Below are 19,602 nucleotides of genomic sequence, written 5' to 3'. Positions count from 1 at the left end.
GGCTCTCCACAGTCCCTCAGGTTAAGCGGCCAGAGGAACAACACAACCAACACTAATACTTCACAAAACGCACACCCTGGTAGTATGCAGAGTATTGTGTTCTACACAGAGCAAAAACGCGGAATTCGGGGAGAACCCCGGTGCCGCCATACAAAAAACACTATGTTCCTGTGATCAACATCTAATCAGGAAATGACCTGTGTAATTATTTACCTGTCATTTGTAGTGCGCGGCATTCTCAAGGTCGAATAAATATCACTATGTAATTATTTACCACCGTTCACTTAAGAAAAGGCCTTTTGCTTCGAGTTCCCATAATGCATCCCAAAGAGTAGGAATAAAATATTTACAAACTATACAAATACAGTATTTAAAATATTTACAAATATACAATATTCATTAATATACAAAAAGTTACAATGGAATATGAAATATTAGACAGTGAATCACGTGCAAGAGGTTGGTGAACGTTATCAATTGTCAATAATTAATTGCATTCGTAGTGACGTAATTGCCTCGCTCTCTTCTCCCATTGGCTCGAATAAATATCACTAGGAGGAAAACGTTTTTAATGTATAGAGAGATTACACATCGATTACTGAAAGGTGAAGCCCCGTGCAAAATTTCATTAAATTTCGTCCAGTAGAAGATAAATTAAACTGGAATAAGTTTTCGTGACGGTTTTTCGTTACAAATTTTTTGGAATAATGCCAGTAAAAACGTTTTTATCGTCAAAACTCAAGCTTGCATGTTCTTCCACACAAATATCGACGTAATACTGTGGAAGATCTCGATATCGGTTTGTTTCTGAGCTTCCTCACGCTTGAGTCGATTTATTTTCAGGATATTCTTAAATTTCCACGTAGAAATGTGACGCATATGCGAAATATTCTTAAAGATAGAACAAAGTGATATAATAATTGCAAACGGAAGTGAATTAGCAACGCAAATGTCATTAATTTGGCGCTTAACGTCTACCAGGTCTAGACTGGAACGCATTACCCCCACATTTCCCGTCTAGTTGCTCTTAACTTCAGATATATGCATTCCAACCGCTATTTAAAATTCACTTTTGTCAACAACAACGAGAAAAGGTCTTTCCTAATTAAGTGAGGCGATTAATTAATTAATTACAATCCAGGTATTATAACACGTACAAGAACGTGTTGCTTTGCTAAAAGCTCGTTGTGTTTCAAATTGTCGATGCGCCACGAGATTCTCAGATTGTATCAAACTAACTTTTTTTATTGCGCACGCGTGCAAATAACATTCTAGGCCCCCTAACCTCCAACGAATAACGATTTTAAAAAAAATGTTCTTGCTGCGAATTTTTCATCAAAAGGACAGATTATTCATCCTTTTTGTTTTGTTCGAAACCGTTACTATGGTGATAGAAAGATATTAGAATGGTTCTGTTCCTCGGGGAATGCTATCTTTCCATGGAAAATCGCTTGTTTTGTTTCAGAAACTAAGAACATTGTTTAGTTGGAAATGGAGCTCTGCCATATAAAATGGAAGTACCTTCTCTACATAATTTATAAGTACAGTCGGTGCCAAAATTTGTAACCAAATTGGAGATGCTTTCATTGTTGTATGATGACAACTCATGTGGGAATAGCGTACATTTTAAGGAATGATTGTCTTCAATTGACTAAGGCTGCATTAAGTATTCATTTATAGCTGAAAACTGCATCTGGACTTTAAATTCTTTAATTTTTCTAAACTCTCCTTACCATCTTTTTTTTTAACATCTACGCATGTTCAGCTTGCGTTGTAATTAAAACAGAAAATTGGACGTTGACGAGGAAATCTTGCTTCTGATGCATCCGCGTATTTCATTTCTTAACGCGATAAAGATTAGGCCAATAGGATTAAGATTTACTCTTTTTTAGCAAAATTTCAGTAACCACCGTGTGATTTGAAATAAGCATCTTCATCGAATACGCAACCAGAATTTCAAGGAACTGATATTAACACAATGTTTCTGGAATGTTTGGACTTTCTGGTGGAGTAACGAATTACGGTACACGGTTTTTCTGATCTGATGGCCTTATTTGGGCCTCGTGAATGCCTGCAGAACGCTATTTGAGTGTGTCGTCCCAACTGTGAAGTTTGGCCAATGGCTGAACCCTAGACGGTTCAGCCATTGGCCTTCGTTGCTGAAAGAATAAATGCCATGCGACATTCTGGACAATTCCTTCCTACACTTTGGTAACAGTATGTGGAGGATGCTTTTATTTTTCAGCATGACAATGCACTATGTCATACTGGAAAGCCTGGACTTTCAAAAGCTGCATTGGCCTACGCAGAGCTCCGAACATAACCCTACTTGAGCACCTTTGGAATGAACTGAAACATCGGCTTGGGACCAGGCCGACACATCCTTAATGAGTAGCCAAATTGATCATGGTGCTGAAGAAAGAGTGGATACGACACCACTCTTCTATTATCAATTTTTTTAAGGTCTATCGAGGAGGATACGATATGCAATTGAAGCCAAAGGCGATTGATGGCGTTAAATATCCTGCCTATAAAAGGTTATTTGAAACTTGCAGGTGTCCGGTTACTTTTTATAAGTATAGTTTATGTTACATGAAACAACTTGGTATGAAAAGGTCAGAAACATTCGCGTAGCACAGTTTCTCATGTGCCCGACCAATTTAAACTCAAATGTTTCGAAACAGTCTCCATCCAACTCCTCCTTTTTGAGAAAATCAAATTTCATCATTATTTCTTTATTATCAACAAGCTAAAATACGCAGCTCTGAATCACGAGGAAACCTTGAGCTATATATCGTGTAAACTCTATTTTATGAAAGTTTAAACAACTAAGTTTATTAAAAACAAATCGCAGAGTGTTTACTACGCCATATTTTATTAGTGCTGGACAATATTTTATTGATGTAGAGTTGTGTACACAGAATTGCGTGTTTGGCTATACTTCTGCCTTGGTAATGATGTTGCAAAATTAGGGGAAGGAACAGGCAGCGAGAATCGCTTAAATTGAAATGGCACATCAGACTGGAATGCGTGGAATGAGTACTTCGTGACCTGTTGCATGGCCAGTCACACTGGCTTTGAACATTAACATAAGCTTCTTGACAGCCAGTTGTGTTCTACTGCAGTGCGTTGGGTTGTAGGAGTTTTAGGCGCTTCAGAAACTTAGGCCATATTGTGCTGTATATATTGTCTGTAAATTGCGTGTGTTCTGTGGTCTATTTGCTGTTTACTGGATGAAAAACTATACCGTCGTCTGAGACCGACTAACTTGGCCACCTTGTGAAAAACTGTGTTGGGGAGTGGTCTTGCAGTGTCTCCACTGCAAGGGAGCATATTTTCGAAGCAATCTTTTCCGATACCTTAAAGCTTTCTTTTATTTCCTTAGCAAATTCGTAGGAAACAGAAGTTTCCGAACTGCACTGCAAGTTTGAACATGTAATATGAGCACAATCAATCCAATGAAAGCTTTCGTTCGTTTAATAAACGGCTCCCTTTTATTTTATAACATTTATATTAATTAATATTGGAAATTTTTAGAGTAAACTCATTGTTTTAAAGATATAACGTTTCTTTCATTATAAAGAAAAAGTTACTTCACTTGATTCATTTATAAGATGGCTTCCTTTCGCTTAAATACTAAAATTACATTTATTGAAGGGGGAGATTTAATTATTTGGAATGGGTAATTTTTCACAGATATTAAACAATCAAAAGATAATGACTTATAATTGGAAAAATTCGGAAATACTTCTAACAAGATGGAACTGAAGGAAAAAGAGCTTACCTTAAATTCTGGATAGCTGAACTTCTTATTTTAAAGATCCTGAATTCGTTTAATAAGGCTTAGAATCTTCGTGAGAGTTAGGTGGATTATCCAACTACTCGTTCGGCTTTACCTCAAAAGAAAGTCCATCATTGCAACCTTCATTCATCTAGAATGTGGTGTTACTACTGATTTTCCAAGCATGTTATAAGTGGATGTGTTTTAAGACTTCGAGAATATAAGTGAAAAACCACGATGAGGTAGATCATGTTCTGGAAGAATACCAACGAAGAATATTCTTTCAGAACATGATCTTTCCTCATTAGTTTCCCAAGGCCCGGGCATTGTGAAAGGGTACCGAAATTGGAGTAAAGGGTCGTCTATACGAAAAGGCGACCTGGCCCAGTGAGGGAATTTCCTCAGATGCTGTGCAGGCTCTCGGCGATCTTGATTAAGAATTAGTTAACAGAAGACACTTGGTTAGCACGGGGAATGGGTGCTTAAGGGATTAAATTGTATGTATTGAGATATGTCTAAAAGGTAATCTTATTTAGAATCAAATAGTGGCCTTATGGACGTACACTCCTGCTAAAGAGGCATATGCACTTTTTTTTAGAACGGCCTATAAGAATTAATCTTCAAAGTTTGTTGGCTCTCTCAACTTTAAGAAATATATATTATTTTCCTTTCTCCCCCTTTACTTTCTGCATTCCCCATTCTCAAGTGGCCACTGTTGCTTGGGTCGCCTATACGAAAGGATGTAGAGCTGCTGGAAGGTGTGAAGAGAAGGGGAACAAAGGAGTGCTCTTACCTAGAAAGACTTCAGTTCTGCAAATTGCAGCGTCTTGAGACCAGCGGGGAGATTTGATTGAGGTGTTTAAAGTCTTGAATGGATTGAGTAAGCTGAATGTTAATGGTATTCTTCCACTTGCTGAGACTCCACACATGAGGGGGCATAAATGCAAGTTGAGGAAGGATTGCAGAATAGATGTGCAGAAGTTTGCCTTCACCAGCGGATGGTTGTTTACTGGAACATGATGCTGTTTTCAACTTTTCTCGTACAATTACTTGCTAAAAGCTGGGATTTCAGTGAATGTACAATCGAGTTCCATATTTATACATGAACGCGAGCCAAATAATATCGGGTAAATAAATCCAGACAGAGGAAGTCATGGATTGTTTGGTTCGCGAGTATCTACTGATTGACAAGCATCTCTTCTATTATCAGCCAAATTCCATATCCGGAATAACAGAGTGCTTCCGAAATTTGACACAGCTGATAAGCTATATCCAGCTGGTTACTTGTTGATAATGCTCATCTGTGTAATGGAAGTAGGCTTTGATGAATCTTACGACAGTGGCAATGCAATTATCTTTCTCGTAACAGCTAATTATTAACTGACAATTAGATTCGTGATTAAATGAAAGTAGGAGAAAATTCAGAAAGATAAAGGTCGCATCTTGTTTATTTTTAGCTGTTTATTCCAGGAAAAGTATACACAACGGGGAACCCATTAACTGTATGTAGCGAAGAAAATATCATTCAGTTGATAGTAAAATAAAAATACATTTTTGATAAATACGTTTGAAGGGACTACGATTGTGAGCAGGATAATTAAAATACGTTCAAGAAAATATTTGCATTATTTGAAATGAAGTATTCAATCTATTTACAATGAAAAGGAGAAGCAGTTTGGGCAGATTTTTGGCACTAAGCCAGAAGAGCAGCATCTTAAGCAGTTAAATTAACAACGCTTTCTCATGGTTAATATAACTACAGCGCGATATCCTGGCCTGGAGAAGTCTGAGTTGTCTGAATGAATTCATCGAGGTTCTCATCCAAATTCACTTCATTGACGAGGGAAGCTGATCGCATCAGAAAAAAACTGTTCTGATAGATGTAGTGTTGGTGTTAAGGTGTCTAACGGCTCCTGGGATTTCTCCCATCTCCGCGGATGTACATTGTATCGGGCCAGAGATTTGAAGGTGTGTGGGGGCATGTGCAGTATATTGTGTTGCGCCCTTTGTTCCTCCGGTATTAGCCGCCGAGCCCCTAGTGGGACCCAACGTTACCACACCGTGCCACGGGGAGGCTGATCGGGCGTACCATTGATGCTAGAGTACTCTGGTGGGTCCTGCCACCTACTTTCCTGGGATTTCAGTGGCTAGGACCAGATTTGGGAATGAGATGATCCCTGTTTCTTGAGCAACGGTTGTAATTTTTACAGAGCGTAGGGTTGTTCGCTGATAACTTGTTCTAGGGCCTAATAGGTCGGGCAATAATTTCGATGTATTTAGATTTAGACCTGTGGGGCATAAAAAAAATGTTGTGTAAGAGAAATGTAGGGGAGGACAGAAGACTGGATGATAGGAAATAGAACGAAGGGGCCCACAGGGAAGATGGCCCCTGCAGACAGTGTGGCATGCCCAATGCCTCACCAGAGGGAAGAGTGGGATGGCGGGGAGGACTAAAACCATCCACACGCAAAAAAGGGGAAGATACCCCGCAAGTGCAGGGTAGGTACGGCCAGTCAATAGGAGCCGACAGCTTGATGGAAATCAGAGTGGAGGCTCCAGCGGCGTAAGTGGCGGATGGGTCATGTTTGGAAAAGTCTAGTCCAGGTGTCGTCATTAAGACTCCATTCGGTGAGCTACATCCAGACTGAAGGCTGGTCCAGTAGTCTGGTTGGATCCAGCAGAGGAATCGTTTGCGAGTTTTGATAGTACAGATACTATATCCTTATGATTAATATCAACGTCCACCTAGATTATGGGAAAGTTGCAGCTCCTTGCTGTATTGCAGTTGATTCTGTTAGCCTTATTGAAAAGAAAGCAGTAGAGTTTTGCCTTTTCTAGATGATGGGAATGATGTGTCTTCAGAATATTGAAAGGGACCGTATGCAAATTTTGCTCTTTTTTTTCCCTTTCTGAAAGCTCTAAATGGTTTTCAGGTCGCCTTTGGATCCAAGGTAATATTTTGATTTCAGAAAGTTGGCTTATTGGTGGTTAATCAGCAGTTTGATATCGACTCTGAGCTTCATGAAGCGAGGATGATAGTGATATTTTCCTGTAGATCTGAATTATTTTCTACATATGGGTTTTGGACTGATAAGTCCTTTTGTTTCTAATAAGAATCATACAGGATATTTGTTTTTCTGCATCTATATTGAAAGAATGAAATAAAAGAGAACTTCAAAGATAACTTTGAGAAATTTCTCCGTTATCCTACTGGCACAAAATAACTTACTCCATTCAAGATTTCTAAACGCAAGTGAGCAGAATCCAATCTGCTTCTCTAAAATTGAATCTAGGGGGATGGTCTCCATCTGGTTTGAAACCTAGTGATATCTTTAGTTTGCAGGAAAGTGCTTTTTTGGTCAGATGGACCTATGGAAGGACTCTCGTTGGCATATGTGAGTGTGGGGTGAAAAAGAGGTCTCGCTGTACTACTATGATTTATATGAACAAGCCTAATTGATCCATTAAATTCTGAACTCTTGTGAGAGAAACAGCCCTGGATTTGGATGGATGGATGAATGAATGTTAATCTCTGCAGATGAGCACCTTCTCAGGACGATGGATGAGTGGTTCGGTTTTAAGGAAAAATTGCTGGAGTTTTCGAGGTGTCTGTCAACTGGAGAAGGACATTAGATATAATTGTTGAAATTATGAGCTCTAATGCGACAGTTGATGGCTTCAATCCTGAGAAATGCTTCGTAGTCAGTAACAGAGTTATTTTCATTTCAGTTTTAAGGAACATTAATTAAATAGTCCATGTACGAAAATAACACATGGATTTATTATTATTTAGGATGGTGTTTTTTTTTTTTAATTTATCAATAATTATAGTATCTGTTCTCCACGGTTAGATAACACGATATCAAAAATAAAGATTATCTACACTCATAATTATCAACATCACAAAATGATGTAGAGAAAATTTTAAACGTTGCTACCGGTGGCGTAAATTTTTAATTTTTTTATGCCACCAGCAGCAACATTACGGATAAATGTGGCATTTCATCAAACAAACTCTGAACAGTTTTGTGCATAACCAGTATTGTGTCATTTTCTTGTGTGATGAACACTAAATATTCAAGAGGCGTATTGTTTCTAAAGTTTCTTAGTTTATTATTATTAAATTATGTTATTATATTAATTTAATAAAAGAATTTATTATTTTCTTATTATAGTTAGTTTATAACAGATAACAAATCAAAAAAGCTGTGCAATATTTACACAATTTAGGTTAACATAGAGAAAAATTAAAAAGTTTATGTATTCAACTTTTATTCGTCATCTTTTGTTCTCGGGTTTTCTTCGTTGAAATGTAATGCGCTCCAGCTATCGGGTATTTAAACTTCGTCAGGGATTTACAATTTTATCTCTAAAATGAGATCCTTTTCCTTATCTGTATAAGAATCTACGAAATATGAATATTCTTTGATAATCATACCTTGAGAGTATTCAAAATTACTTGTGCTTCGGTAGAAATATCTCTGCTTAACGTTCCTGTCATTCACTGTTTCCGGATTCACTCTCACTCCAACATATTCCATATCAAAATTAGAGTGTAGACTAGAAGAAATATAAAACACGAGAATCCGTTTTTTCCTTCTGTGATCATACTTTCAACTCGAAAAATCAAGCATTTGGAATTTAACCTTAAAAGGTCAAAGATCTCTTGTATATACCTCATATGTCGAAAGAGAGAGAGAAAGAGACTGAAGTGTAAGGGAATTTGGCTTCCCTCCGCACTTTCTCTGTGAGCTCCCCGCTTAACTTTTTTTAAGCAGAGAAGGACCATAATCTGAACCACAAACACGAAGTTTGAATTGGAGAAATATGTGTGCAGAGGAAGAGGATATAACTGAGAGTTCGTCACTGTTATTGATCGATCCGCTATATGAAATGAGGGCGTAAGGCGTTGGCATGACTCCGTTCATGTTTCTGTTGGCTGAATACCACATCTCACCGCTTTTCTTGTCAAGTGTGCCTTTCGAAATGAGCGAAAGGAGAATTTACATGGCAGAGAAGAGAATTGCCCATTTGTTAATAGAGGTTATCTATTAATGAAACCCGATTTAATTCATTACGTAAGTTTGTAATTTTACCAAAGAAATGTCAGAAAGCGAGTGCCTATGCAAACGCTTTGCACATGCGCGCATTTCTGCAGACGATCGATTTCTGAAAAGGGAGAGAGGAAGGTCATTCAAAGAACATGACGCCATTTTCTGGTTTATAGCAATGCCCTTTTGATACATACTTTATTTTTCTGACTAATAGTTTTGTTAAAGGGTAAAATTACGTAATTATAATTGGTTATAAAATAAGTGACGATCTCCAGAAACACAATTAACTTATGATTAAAAATAAATGGTATTTCTTCAATTATTTTAACTTTTTATAATAGTTTCTAAAATAAAAAATCAAGTCTGTCTATAATACGTAATAAATCAAGAAAAGTTGTGCGTTGTTTACGCAGATTAAGTTAAAATAAGAGAAAAATTAAAGGTCGTAAAAGATTTATGCATTCAACTTTTGTTGAGGTAAATAAAGGAAAATAATTAATAAAAAAAATAATAATACATTTATCTTCACCATCACACTTCTCCTGTAAATGTCGCATCACCTCATAGCAGAGGAGCTCTGCGGTGAAGTCACCTCTACTGGTATTTACAAAAGTAGAATAATCATATTTTTGTATAACCTATATTCTTCGTACAATTATTTTTGCTCTATCAACAATATTTCCCATTAAGTTTTCTGACTTTAAATATTGTAATCTTAAAGTCTTCCTCTGTATTATTTATTCTCTTTGTCTTTGTGATTATGCTGTGGTATTTCGAGATTGAGTTAATGAGTGACACTTAAAGGCAGTATGGGCTTAAGCCTTTTAATGCAAACCATGTTTACAAGAATTTCATCCAACATTCCTACCAACAGACAGCACACACATGCACACACAAGAAAATTATATAATATTGTTATACAGGCGACATGAAAAGTTACTATCTTCTAAATGTCTTCGAATAATGCGAAGAACAGTTAATTATAACTTGGAAAACTAATTCGTTTGAGAATTTAACTTCTTTTTTTTTTTGTAAATAATAGTTTTTGTCCTATTTTTCGTTTTCTTACAACACTAAGCTTACAATTGGTTCTCCTGGAAACAGAACCATAGACTGTTTGTTTGTTTTTTTCCCTGACAAAATGTACAACAACAAATACTTTTTTTTTTTACAAGTATAAGGATAGAAAGTCCATATCCTTCAACTGGGGATACAAGTTACAATCCTTTACAAGAGGGTTCATTGCCTCTCGCTGTCTTCATGGTGTATCATTGAGAAAGATTGATTTAGTCTTTGTTTTTTGAGCAATTGAAATATAAAATCTCAAATATACAACTTTAATACATCAGTTCTTTTCTAATACTTTAAATAATGTATACATATGTATACGTATGTATATATTCTGTTCTTAATTCTATCTACTTTCCTATATCTTGTTTCTCTCAAATTGCACAGGTACTAGCTGCCTTTTTTTAGAAGGACCATCATTTTACAACTTTTACATAGAAATACACATTTTTTTTTAAACCAATGAACATAATTAATAGTCATAATTCAGTATATTGTGTGATAGCAGTCATTCAGAATTTTGTCGCATTAGTATCTGGTATATTCTGAAAGTTTCTTAAAATTATATACTGAAATGTAATTATTTAGAGAACAATTCGCTAACCACAGTCATTTTATATGTAGAATTTCCATTGGCTTGCACTCAATATACTATAAGTATCCTACTAAAATACATCGCTTTTTAAGATTGAGATTTCAAAGAAAAATCTAGCAGGAAAATATCTTACATATTTAGAGATTAAATCAGCAGAATATCAAATTACTGAGTTTAAATGTTTCATTTTCGTAATTAGTGGCCTGCTTTCAATTTATTCTTGAGGTATTAACAATTCTCGGCATGTTACTGTGATTTTCCTCTAACAAAAACACAGTAAGATGCGAAAGAAGAGGTTGGGATCACTCTCATCTCTACACGTATAAAATATATAAATCTGGCATCAGCAGAATAGTATCTCCTGGTATCTCCACTTCAAGTATCTCCTGGGCTCATCACACGAGGTGTCCTTTACCTCAAACTGGCCACTCTAATCTCAGAAAACATGAAGATTCACCCAATACTTCTCAAATTAAAGAACACCTTTTTGGATGGAACTAATTTTGGACGCAATAGAATTTAACTCAGATCATCCAAGGTAGAATTAAATTCTTTAGTTATAGAAATATTAAATGTACGAGAATTAGCGAACATGTCAAAACAGCACCATGTATATATTTGTGCATTGGTGCAATCGTATTTTTAATCTCTTGATGGTTTTCTTTTCTTTCTTTCTTTCTTTCTTTCTTATATCACTTTAAACAGGTTAAAATCTGCCCTTTCACAATTACAGATTCTATATAAACGTTCTTTCACAAAGATAAACAAAATCTTCAGAACTTGTCGATTAATTGCACTGAATGAGTGAAAATTATCAATAAACTTAATATTTATAAATATAACTACCATAAATAATTATGAAATAAATTTAACTCCACGAACAAATTTTAGACAAAATATATTTTATTGTCAGTTTGATAAGCCTTTATTTCCACGATGATACAAACGAATTGAAATCATCTACAAATAAAACTTTTTACCAGCATTTAGGACTTAACAAGAGCTCCATATTGCATATATTCCCTGAAACCTTTATTCATCCTAACCTCAAATTACTTTAAATCATACACTTTGTAGAGACTAGCATTAACCGGGATAATCTGTTATTAGCACAACACAAATGTATTATTTAACACCGGATTGCACGTGTGTAAGAGATATATAATGAATTAGTCATTGGATAACTATTTCGATGACTACACTTGATGTGGATATCAGATAAACATTAATTTGTTAATATTCTCTTAGGAACATTTTAACAATTCAGACTGCTATCACACATTTAGGGAATTCTGAGCCTTCTATCTACATTCTGACATAAGTACAGATGCCTAGGCGCTCACACATATACATAAGTATAACCCAATTTCATAAGAGTGTGTCATCTAACATACAGTTCCAAGTAACAGGTTTTTATATCTTCACCAGGTATACGTTACTATAATGGACGTCTTTTTCTATACATAAAAAGACGGTTATTTTAAACAGCTTTCAGTTAACGAGTTTCCTTTTCTTAGCTTTTCAATCTCTACTGAGCTTTGCTCTCCATCCTCCTGATAACGTATTGTAGGTAGTGAGTATGGACTGGTATCTAAGATAACAATAATTTGTCATTTAATATGAAGGGAGGAAGGGATGCAACTCTTTCTGTTCACTAAGAGCCGAGATATTGTTGGTACTGTGGGGGGGGGGGGGGTCAGGTGGATTAGAGGTTAACGTTCATCACTTGCAACTAGGTAACAACTCCAACAGTTACTAAATACAATAGCAACTGCCGGCAATAGTCGTATTTATAGAATCTTGAGCTATCTTCAGTGGCTCTGTTCGATATCACAGTTAAAGTACCAAAAATTGCCTTGAAGACTTCATTTATATTTCAGTTAATGCATGTTTTGGGTTTTAAATTTGTCGTTCAATTAATGAAGCTGGAAAAAATTGCCGAATCCCCTTTCAGATACCACCTTCTACTTTGAAGATTATGGACTTTGAAGATCTATGGACTCCACAGCTGATGAACTTCAGCTGTTGGAGTCCATAGATCATAAGGAAAATATGATCTAGTTATATATGCTGTTGATAATTCTTTCTCGCGTTAGACTTTCAATAGAAACCATTATGCAAAATACATTTCGAAGGTAAGATAATCATAGGAGAGAGAGAGAGTTTGATGGGGACACTATTTTCAAACACTGGTATCCATAATGCTTCACCAGCCTAAGGTTTGTAGCGTTAGATAGACTCAACGAATGTATATGTTGAATTTACTTAATGATCATTGTTTTGAAAGATGGGAAAAATTGTCTTTATGATATCCAAAGAACAAAATTGCGAATTTCCATTTTTTTTTCTTTTTTCAGTAATTGGCTATATGCTAATGAAATGACTCTGTACATTTTGTTATTTTGTTGCTAACCTATTTTTCTGTAGAGAAGAAAAGTCCCGTTAATGGACTTTTGTCCATCATTAGGATAAAACAGACAATGCAATACTATGAGGATAGTATTGATTTATATTCAGAAATGCTATTTTGGCGAATTAAAATTATAAATACTCTTCTCCACACCTTCAAGTTCTCGAATTCGTTTTCAGAGCTGTCCTGTTCCTTAAACTTGTTTTGATGGGATTATTTTTGTTTTTTGTCAAGCCTTGTTAAAATATCTCTACAATTTATTTTTAATCTTTTGAATAAATACGCTATTAATGATGAGCACTTAGCCTATTATATCAATAATCATTTTAAATTATCAACGGACATTCTCCAGGTCATCAAAATGAATATAATAACAAAGAACTTTAGATAGTTTTCCTCTTCCATCAGACTTCGAGAATATTTGAATTCTATTTCGAATTTTGTACATCTAGACTTAGAAGATGCTAAAGTAGTCAAAGGATTGGCAAAGGTTGGGTGGAGAGAGACCGAGATTATCTGATAATGAATCCTCAGTTGTATTTTATTCGAACTTTAAGGCCATCTTCTTTCCCCTTTGTCTCTGCAGGGTAAATCACAAGTACATTATAACTTGTCTGTTTATTCAGTGACGCATCTTTCATAAAAAAAAAAAAAATCATCGATGCCTTTAGAATAGGGACATGACACTTATCACGAATCTGGAGTAAGTGTCTGTATGCCCTTCAATGCCATTCTAAAAGGTATTTTCAAAACGGCCACGTTTTAAAATGGAAATTAAGGATGTTGCTCCTTAAAAGCACTCCTTGTCAGGAGTCCCTCAAGCTAGCGCATCCTTGATTCTGAAGCAAGACAAGACTAATGACAAGAGAGAAACGAACACACACTAGAAACCTGCAGGTATGGAGGCAGTGCATACCCGCGTGCTCGGACTGTGGCTATCTAAAATTATAAAGTAACCATTAATTGTTAATTCTGTAAATGAAAATGGCAGAATTGTTTAAGACAGAATCAGATTTCATTACTGATGAGAGATTAGCGTTAATGGGAAGTTCTTTTATCCTCTGTGAAAGAAGAAGCATTCAAATATCACATTCCATAAGATGAGAGATCTCATCCCCACACGATCATTAAAAATGTTTGTAATTTTCCAGCATATATCTTTGGATGCAATTTCTTTACTAAATGAATTTAAAGAATCCTCAGGACTTTTAAATGCTCTTCCAAATCAGACGTTTTCTTGGCTGGTGATATCCATCAAGAAAAACTATTTTTAACACTTTATACACCACGATAGATAATTATTTATTGTAGTGTATAAAGTGTTAAAATAGTTTTCTTAATCGAGGACAATTAGTCAGACACTTTATCATTCCTTTGTTGTTATATTAAAAGAGTGAATAAAACAATTTCATTTATTCTAAAAAAATCTCTAATCCAGGAATTGTTTATACCAAAAGCTTCGATGTGTGTGTGGTAGTTTTTACAGGAACTGTTGTTGTAGGAACTGTAAGAGTCAACAATTTGATGTATTCTGGAATCGGGATGTTTTTAATTATGAAGAACTGGAGGGACCTTGGAGTCTTACAAACCGAAGTACAGCGTGAAATTCTTTGGTTTATAAAAATAATTGTATGCTGTATCCATGTTTTCAAGTTTCTTGTTTCAAAATTTCACAATGAAATCATCATGATGTATTTATTTGAGTTGCACTGAAGGCAACTCAAACCATGAGGGGACCCGAGGACAATGTCCGTAAATTAAATATACGCTAAGGTCAGTGTCTCTCTGTGAGACCAACTAACTCAGTCCCTCTTGGAAAAGACTTAAGAGAGTCTACAAAGCGGTAGAAATGGTTGACGTGGCTGCCTTCCCAGAAACTAAGGTGAATGAATATCTTTGTTGGTATTGCTAAGACAACTTTTACTCGAAAGATAAAATAAAAATCGATTTCCAAATCCTACCAGCAAAAATAATCGAAAAAAGCTAAACGTCAGCAGGGAAGGACATGATTGGAGGGGAGGGGAGGGGAGGGGGGAGATGCTTACTGTGCCGTCTGTACTAGCAGTGACGTCATTGGCACACATACACAACTTGACATCGAGCAGTCACGTGATCATATTAACGTCGTAGATTGTAATGTACTGTTCTGTGACATTCGATGTGCAAGAATATCAAAGTCGTCTTCAAGATCAATTTCCGAACCCTTGAACTGTGATTGGGATTATCGTGTGAATTATGGGTAATAGAACAAAGTCCATTAATAATGATAATATACACTTTTTATATAAACTACTAAAATGTGTTAAGGAACCGAACAAAACATGAATGAACGTTGTAACAGTTGAACAATCTCTATATACATTTTCACTTACCGTATTGGTAGTGAGCAGGGTTTAGATGTTAATAATATTCGAAGGATACTCAATGGACCAATCAACAAATCGTAAATAAAGTATACATCACATAGTACCAGACGCGCGGTAGTTCCAACAATACTGTCTCAAAGAATCCTCCGAGTCCTCTGTAATAAATGTTTTGTCTTTCTGAAAAGTATAATAGAATAGAACTATATGGCTATAGACTAATTTTTGGAACCTTGACTTCACATTCAAACTAGGCCATCCACTAAAACGACTTTGGAAGAAAACACTAAAAGATGTCTTTGGCCACCCCCTCATCCTTATGTCGACAACACCAGTCGTCCATCGTGTGATTATAGGGGGTGAGAGGTTGGCAATGTAGTTAGTGCCTAGATTCCATCGGACATCTTCTCAAAGATGCTTAGAGTCCCGTTGTATCTAAACCCAACGGACGTTATGCAGCCACCGAGCAACATGCTTTGAGTTCTGTAAACACCTCTGTGAAGAAACCGGGCTCGCTATTGATACGCAACATCTTCCCACTGAGAAGATTAATAATGAGCAGGCAACGATCCCAGAATTTCTCTTTGTTGTCTTCGACCAGGAAGGGTTTCAGGGGATAAGAAATCTCGTTGCCCATGTAAGCGTATGATAGATACAAGCAAGTGAGCACAACTGCTTGAAGCTCACGTTCCGTTTCGATATCCTCTCGGACGAGATCCCGGACTAACATGTAGAGAAAGACGACATTGGCGGGATTGATGAACGCAATGTCTTGCCATCCCTGCAGCAATAATGACCTGTCCACTGTTCGCAGCCACATAACAGCGTCGCTCGGTTGAAAGTCTTTGAGTTTTCTACATCTCCGACAGAGGAATTCTCCCAGACAACGGAGGAGTTCTGAGGTGGATGCTTGAATGACTGTTTTCTTATGAGGGCTCGGAGTGACTCCGTGGTTGCTGGCGTCTTTGGCTCCTCCGCTAACTGTACTCAATGCCTTCGTGCTTGTAATGGGACCCACGCTGCTACTACTAGAAGTAAAAGCGGCCAGAGGCCCGTTTGCGTTGTGGTTCGCGGGTCGAACCAGATTATGGGCTGTAAGAATTGCCGGCTTGGGCGGGAGAGGTGGAGGGGCCGGTTTCTGTTTGTCCACATTGTTGTTGTTTCTCACCACAACGTCCAACGGACCCAATCCACTGGCTTTGACGTTGTAGCAAGTCAGCGAGTTCTGGATGTTCTTGTTGTTGTCGACCAATGAGTGGATGTTGTCCAGAGGTTGACGAGGACCGATGTTCTTGTTCTTCTCCGCTTTCTTCTTGTTGTTGACATTGAAGTGTCGCCAACTGAGGGCATTGATGAACAGCGAGTGCTTCTTGATGTTATGGTTGCCATTGTTGTTGGTCGAAGTCCCCTTGTCGATGTTTTTCTCCTTGTTCTTCGCATTGTTCAGCTGTTCGTAGCTAAAACTGTTCAGGTTGTAGTCTCCATACGTCGGCTTCCTGTCACGAGGAGAGAAACTCAGCACGGTGCCCATTGCCTGGCTACACGCTTAGGCCTAACGGTACGGTGGGATGGTCAGATCGTAGTCCTCTCTTTCCTGCGGACCTTGGAGCGGCAGATGCGATGGACACAGCGAGGATCCTTGGTGGATACAGATATCCATGGACGTTATTTGCGCATTAAAAAAACATTCCTAAATTCACGGACGGCAGGTAAGACGTCGGTACTCCTCTTACGACGACACCCAAACCGTACACACGTAATACATGAAATGAATATGTCGTCTTGCTTCCGCGCCGCTCCGTGCCGATCGAAATCGGATTTACATTAGCTCCGGTTACCATAGCGACGGTGAGGTCTACATTCGGCGCAGTCCGCTACTCCCGTATTACTGGATGGAGGTGACGTCATGGGGTTCCTTATTGGGCGATACTACTAGTACGGACACACGGTTTTCGCAGGAACGTCGGAGGTTTGAGACCGAGTGACCCCCCGCCATAATATTTTGGACGGTGCAGATTTACAACCTTTTATCATCGGGCTTAAGTCTGCGATGAAAGACACGTGGTGAACAGGGCTGTGTAGGGACTCATTATCCGCACGTGAAGCATACGTGGATGCTTAAAAAATTCACGCAACCCCGTGCGTTTTAACTGCATGTGTGTGTGTGTGTGTGTCTTGGCTTCGCGAAAACCCATTCGTAACTCGATGGTTATTGGATAACTGGGTCAAAGGTCAGAGCAGGAGTTTCCTCTGTTCGTGATAAAACGGTTGGTGGATCACGCATTGGTGACGTAGGTCAAGTACTGGCGACTTTTCTTTATTAAGGAAGTTACGACAAGCTCGTAGAGAACAGGATGAAGGTCATGTCACAGTGAGTGACACTTAGTGTTACACAACTGGTTATGTCCAACTCAAAAATAAACGAGCAGAAGATCCAGGTGTGTGTAATGTCTTTTATCGGTTTATTGAACTTGCGGATTATCGGGGTTGTTCCAAATATTCATTAAAGACGGACTTAGTAACGGACTTAGACCAGTCCTTGATCCTTAGGATCTGGTGATTTTGGACATAACTTGGTTATCATTAGGGGCATAAAAAAACACTTGCATTCAAATATTCCAGTTAGTGAATGGGCGAGTCCATTAAAATTCCAACACGAATTCTTGTACCTTTTTTTTTTTTTTTTTTTTTTGTTCCAGTCTGGTAACCGCTGTCAGTACTTTGAATAACCGTGCTTCCTGTGTGTATTCGTTCTCTCTTTCTTCCCCCATCATGCTTTTACATTTTTCTACTACTACTGTTCTGTCCTAAACGTCGAGCTGTGGATGTTCCGCGGAGTATTCCAGGACGTATTGATTTCTGTGACCTTGAGATCTGTCTGAATGACACTTATGTTTAGACTTATGTGAGTTGGTAGGAAACGTGCTTCGTGCTGTGGACAGTGAAGACTTAACTTTTTGACACACGCGAAGTTAGAGGATCCCACAGTTATGAGAATAGGGCAAGTGATCAGGAAAGTAACGTGGGTGGGGTTTGCAGTGACGTAATTAGAAATTCTCACACGGTACGTGGGCGACGGCTTGTGAGACAAACTGACCTCCTGTAAGACTCCTCCCTTGATCTGCTCATATGAATTAGCATTTGGTATCAGCCATATAGTGCGGTCATGGGTAGCACAGTTGGTAAGAACGCTGTCCTCCCCACCCTGTGTAAAAAAGACCTCAGTTCGAGACCCGTCGATGACGTGAGGAATTTTTATGGGCCTTTTCACAATGTGGCCGAGTTAGTCGGTCTCAGGCGAGGTCAGCATGTTTTTTTCCCGAATATTCGGGTTTTTTATCTAGCAAACAGAAGAATCGACCTTGGGACACATGCAATTTACAAACAATAGATGGGAAGCAATATCAATTAGTTGGTGATTCTCCTAAACCCTTCTACTAGCCACATGGTGCAAGGAAGCCACAGGCTTTTGCTGCAATGGCCAAAACAAAAAGTTGAAATGAATTAAATATTCTTTAGCGTTTCTAACAGGGCGTTTTCCAAACTACACGTTTTATAGCATTGGAAAAGCATCCGTGTGGGAAATGATCAGTGCAACTGAATGAAGCACAACTGTTTTTTAACTTTCAAAAATCTTTGCAAAGTGGGCAAAGTTAGATAAGTTCCTTGTCCTTAACTTCGTTTTCCGTTCATCTGTCACTGTTGGTCAAAGCACCCGAGTTCCATTGGTGGCAACTTTAATCAGAAAATTTCAGGTATCGCAAAAAAGTTCTGCTCACTTTTTGTTTCAAAACGTCTTCCATTTCTTGACGTTATCTGTCCTTTCTCTTGTCATTTTATCTCTGCAATTACACAATTATCTTGTCATTAGACCTCCCTTCTCCCTCGTAAGTCAGCCAGTTTAATGAGAGCTCTTCGTGCTTCCCCCCCCCCCACCTTTCTTTTCCAGGAACTGACATGTGACAATTTCTTGCGCTGTTCGAGGATAATTTGAAGTCACCTACACAATTGGAATTTGGTGTTTTTCTTGGCGTATAAGTGAATGGAAATTTCCCCAAAGTAATACGTTTATTCTGCTTAGTTTTCAAACGTTTTGCCATTGTAACCACTTATTTTTGTCACGTACTAAGCGAGATCGCAGAACCATTGTACTCATCTGCAAAAATCAGAAGTTTAAAAATCGATAATGATGAAGAAAATCTGCAACACGCAGTTACAGAGACGATATACTCACGCGCCATGGCCTTAGGTGCCTTAGCTTAGCGCACACCTAAATTAACTGCATTTATTTTAATTCTCTTTCCCAACAGTTTTATCGAAGCAGGTTTTTA

General features: G+C 37.7%; 1 protein-coding gene across 1 annotated transcript; it reads right to left on the bottom strand.

The window, feature by feature from the left end:
• Positions 1-14,364: 14,364 nt before the first annotated feature.
• On the bottom strand, positions 14,365-17,065 carry Cdk5alpha (Cdk5 activator-like protein). Its single transcript, XM_090384009.1, has one exon. It carries the CDS (start codon positions 16,800-16,802, stop codon positions 15,723-15,725), a length of 1,080 nt encoding a protein of 359 aa, XP_090240135.1. The 5' UTR covers positions 16,803-17,065; the 3' UTR covers positions 14,365-15,722.
• Positions 17,066-19,602: the final 2,537 nt, after the last annotated feature.

The sequence above is a fragment of the Mastigoproctus giganteus genome, chromosome 10, assembly GCF_048544385.1.
Source record: "Mastigoproctus giganteus isolate SK-2022 chromosome 10, ASM4854438v1, whole genome shotgun sequence".
NCBI lineage: Eukaryota > Metazoa > Arthropoda > Arachnida > Uropygi > Thelyphonidae > Mastigoproctus > Mastigoproctus giganteus.
The sequence above is the reverse complement of the archived record's forward strand: the minus strand, read 5'-3'. Positions and strand labels throughout refer to the sequence as shown.

Bases quoted from the DNA above. Each gene is read 5' to 3' on its own strand.
- Cdk5alpha (XM_090384009.1), bottom strand. From the start codon at position 16,802: ATGGGCACCGTGCTGAGTTTCTCTCCTCGTGACAGGAAGCCGACGTAT.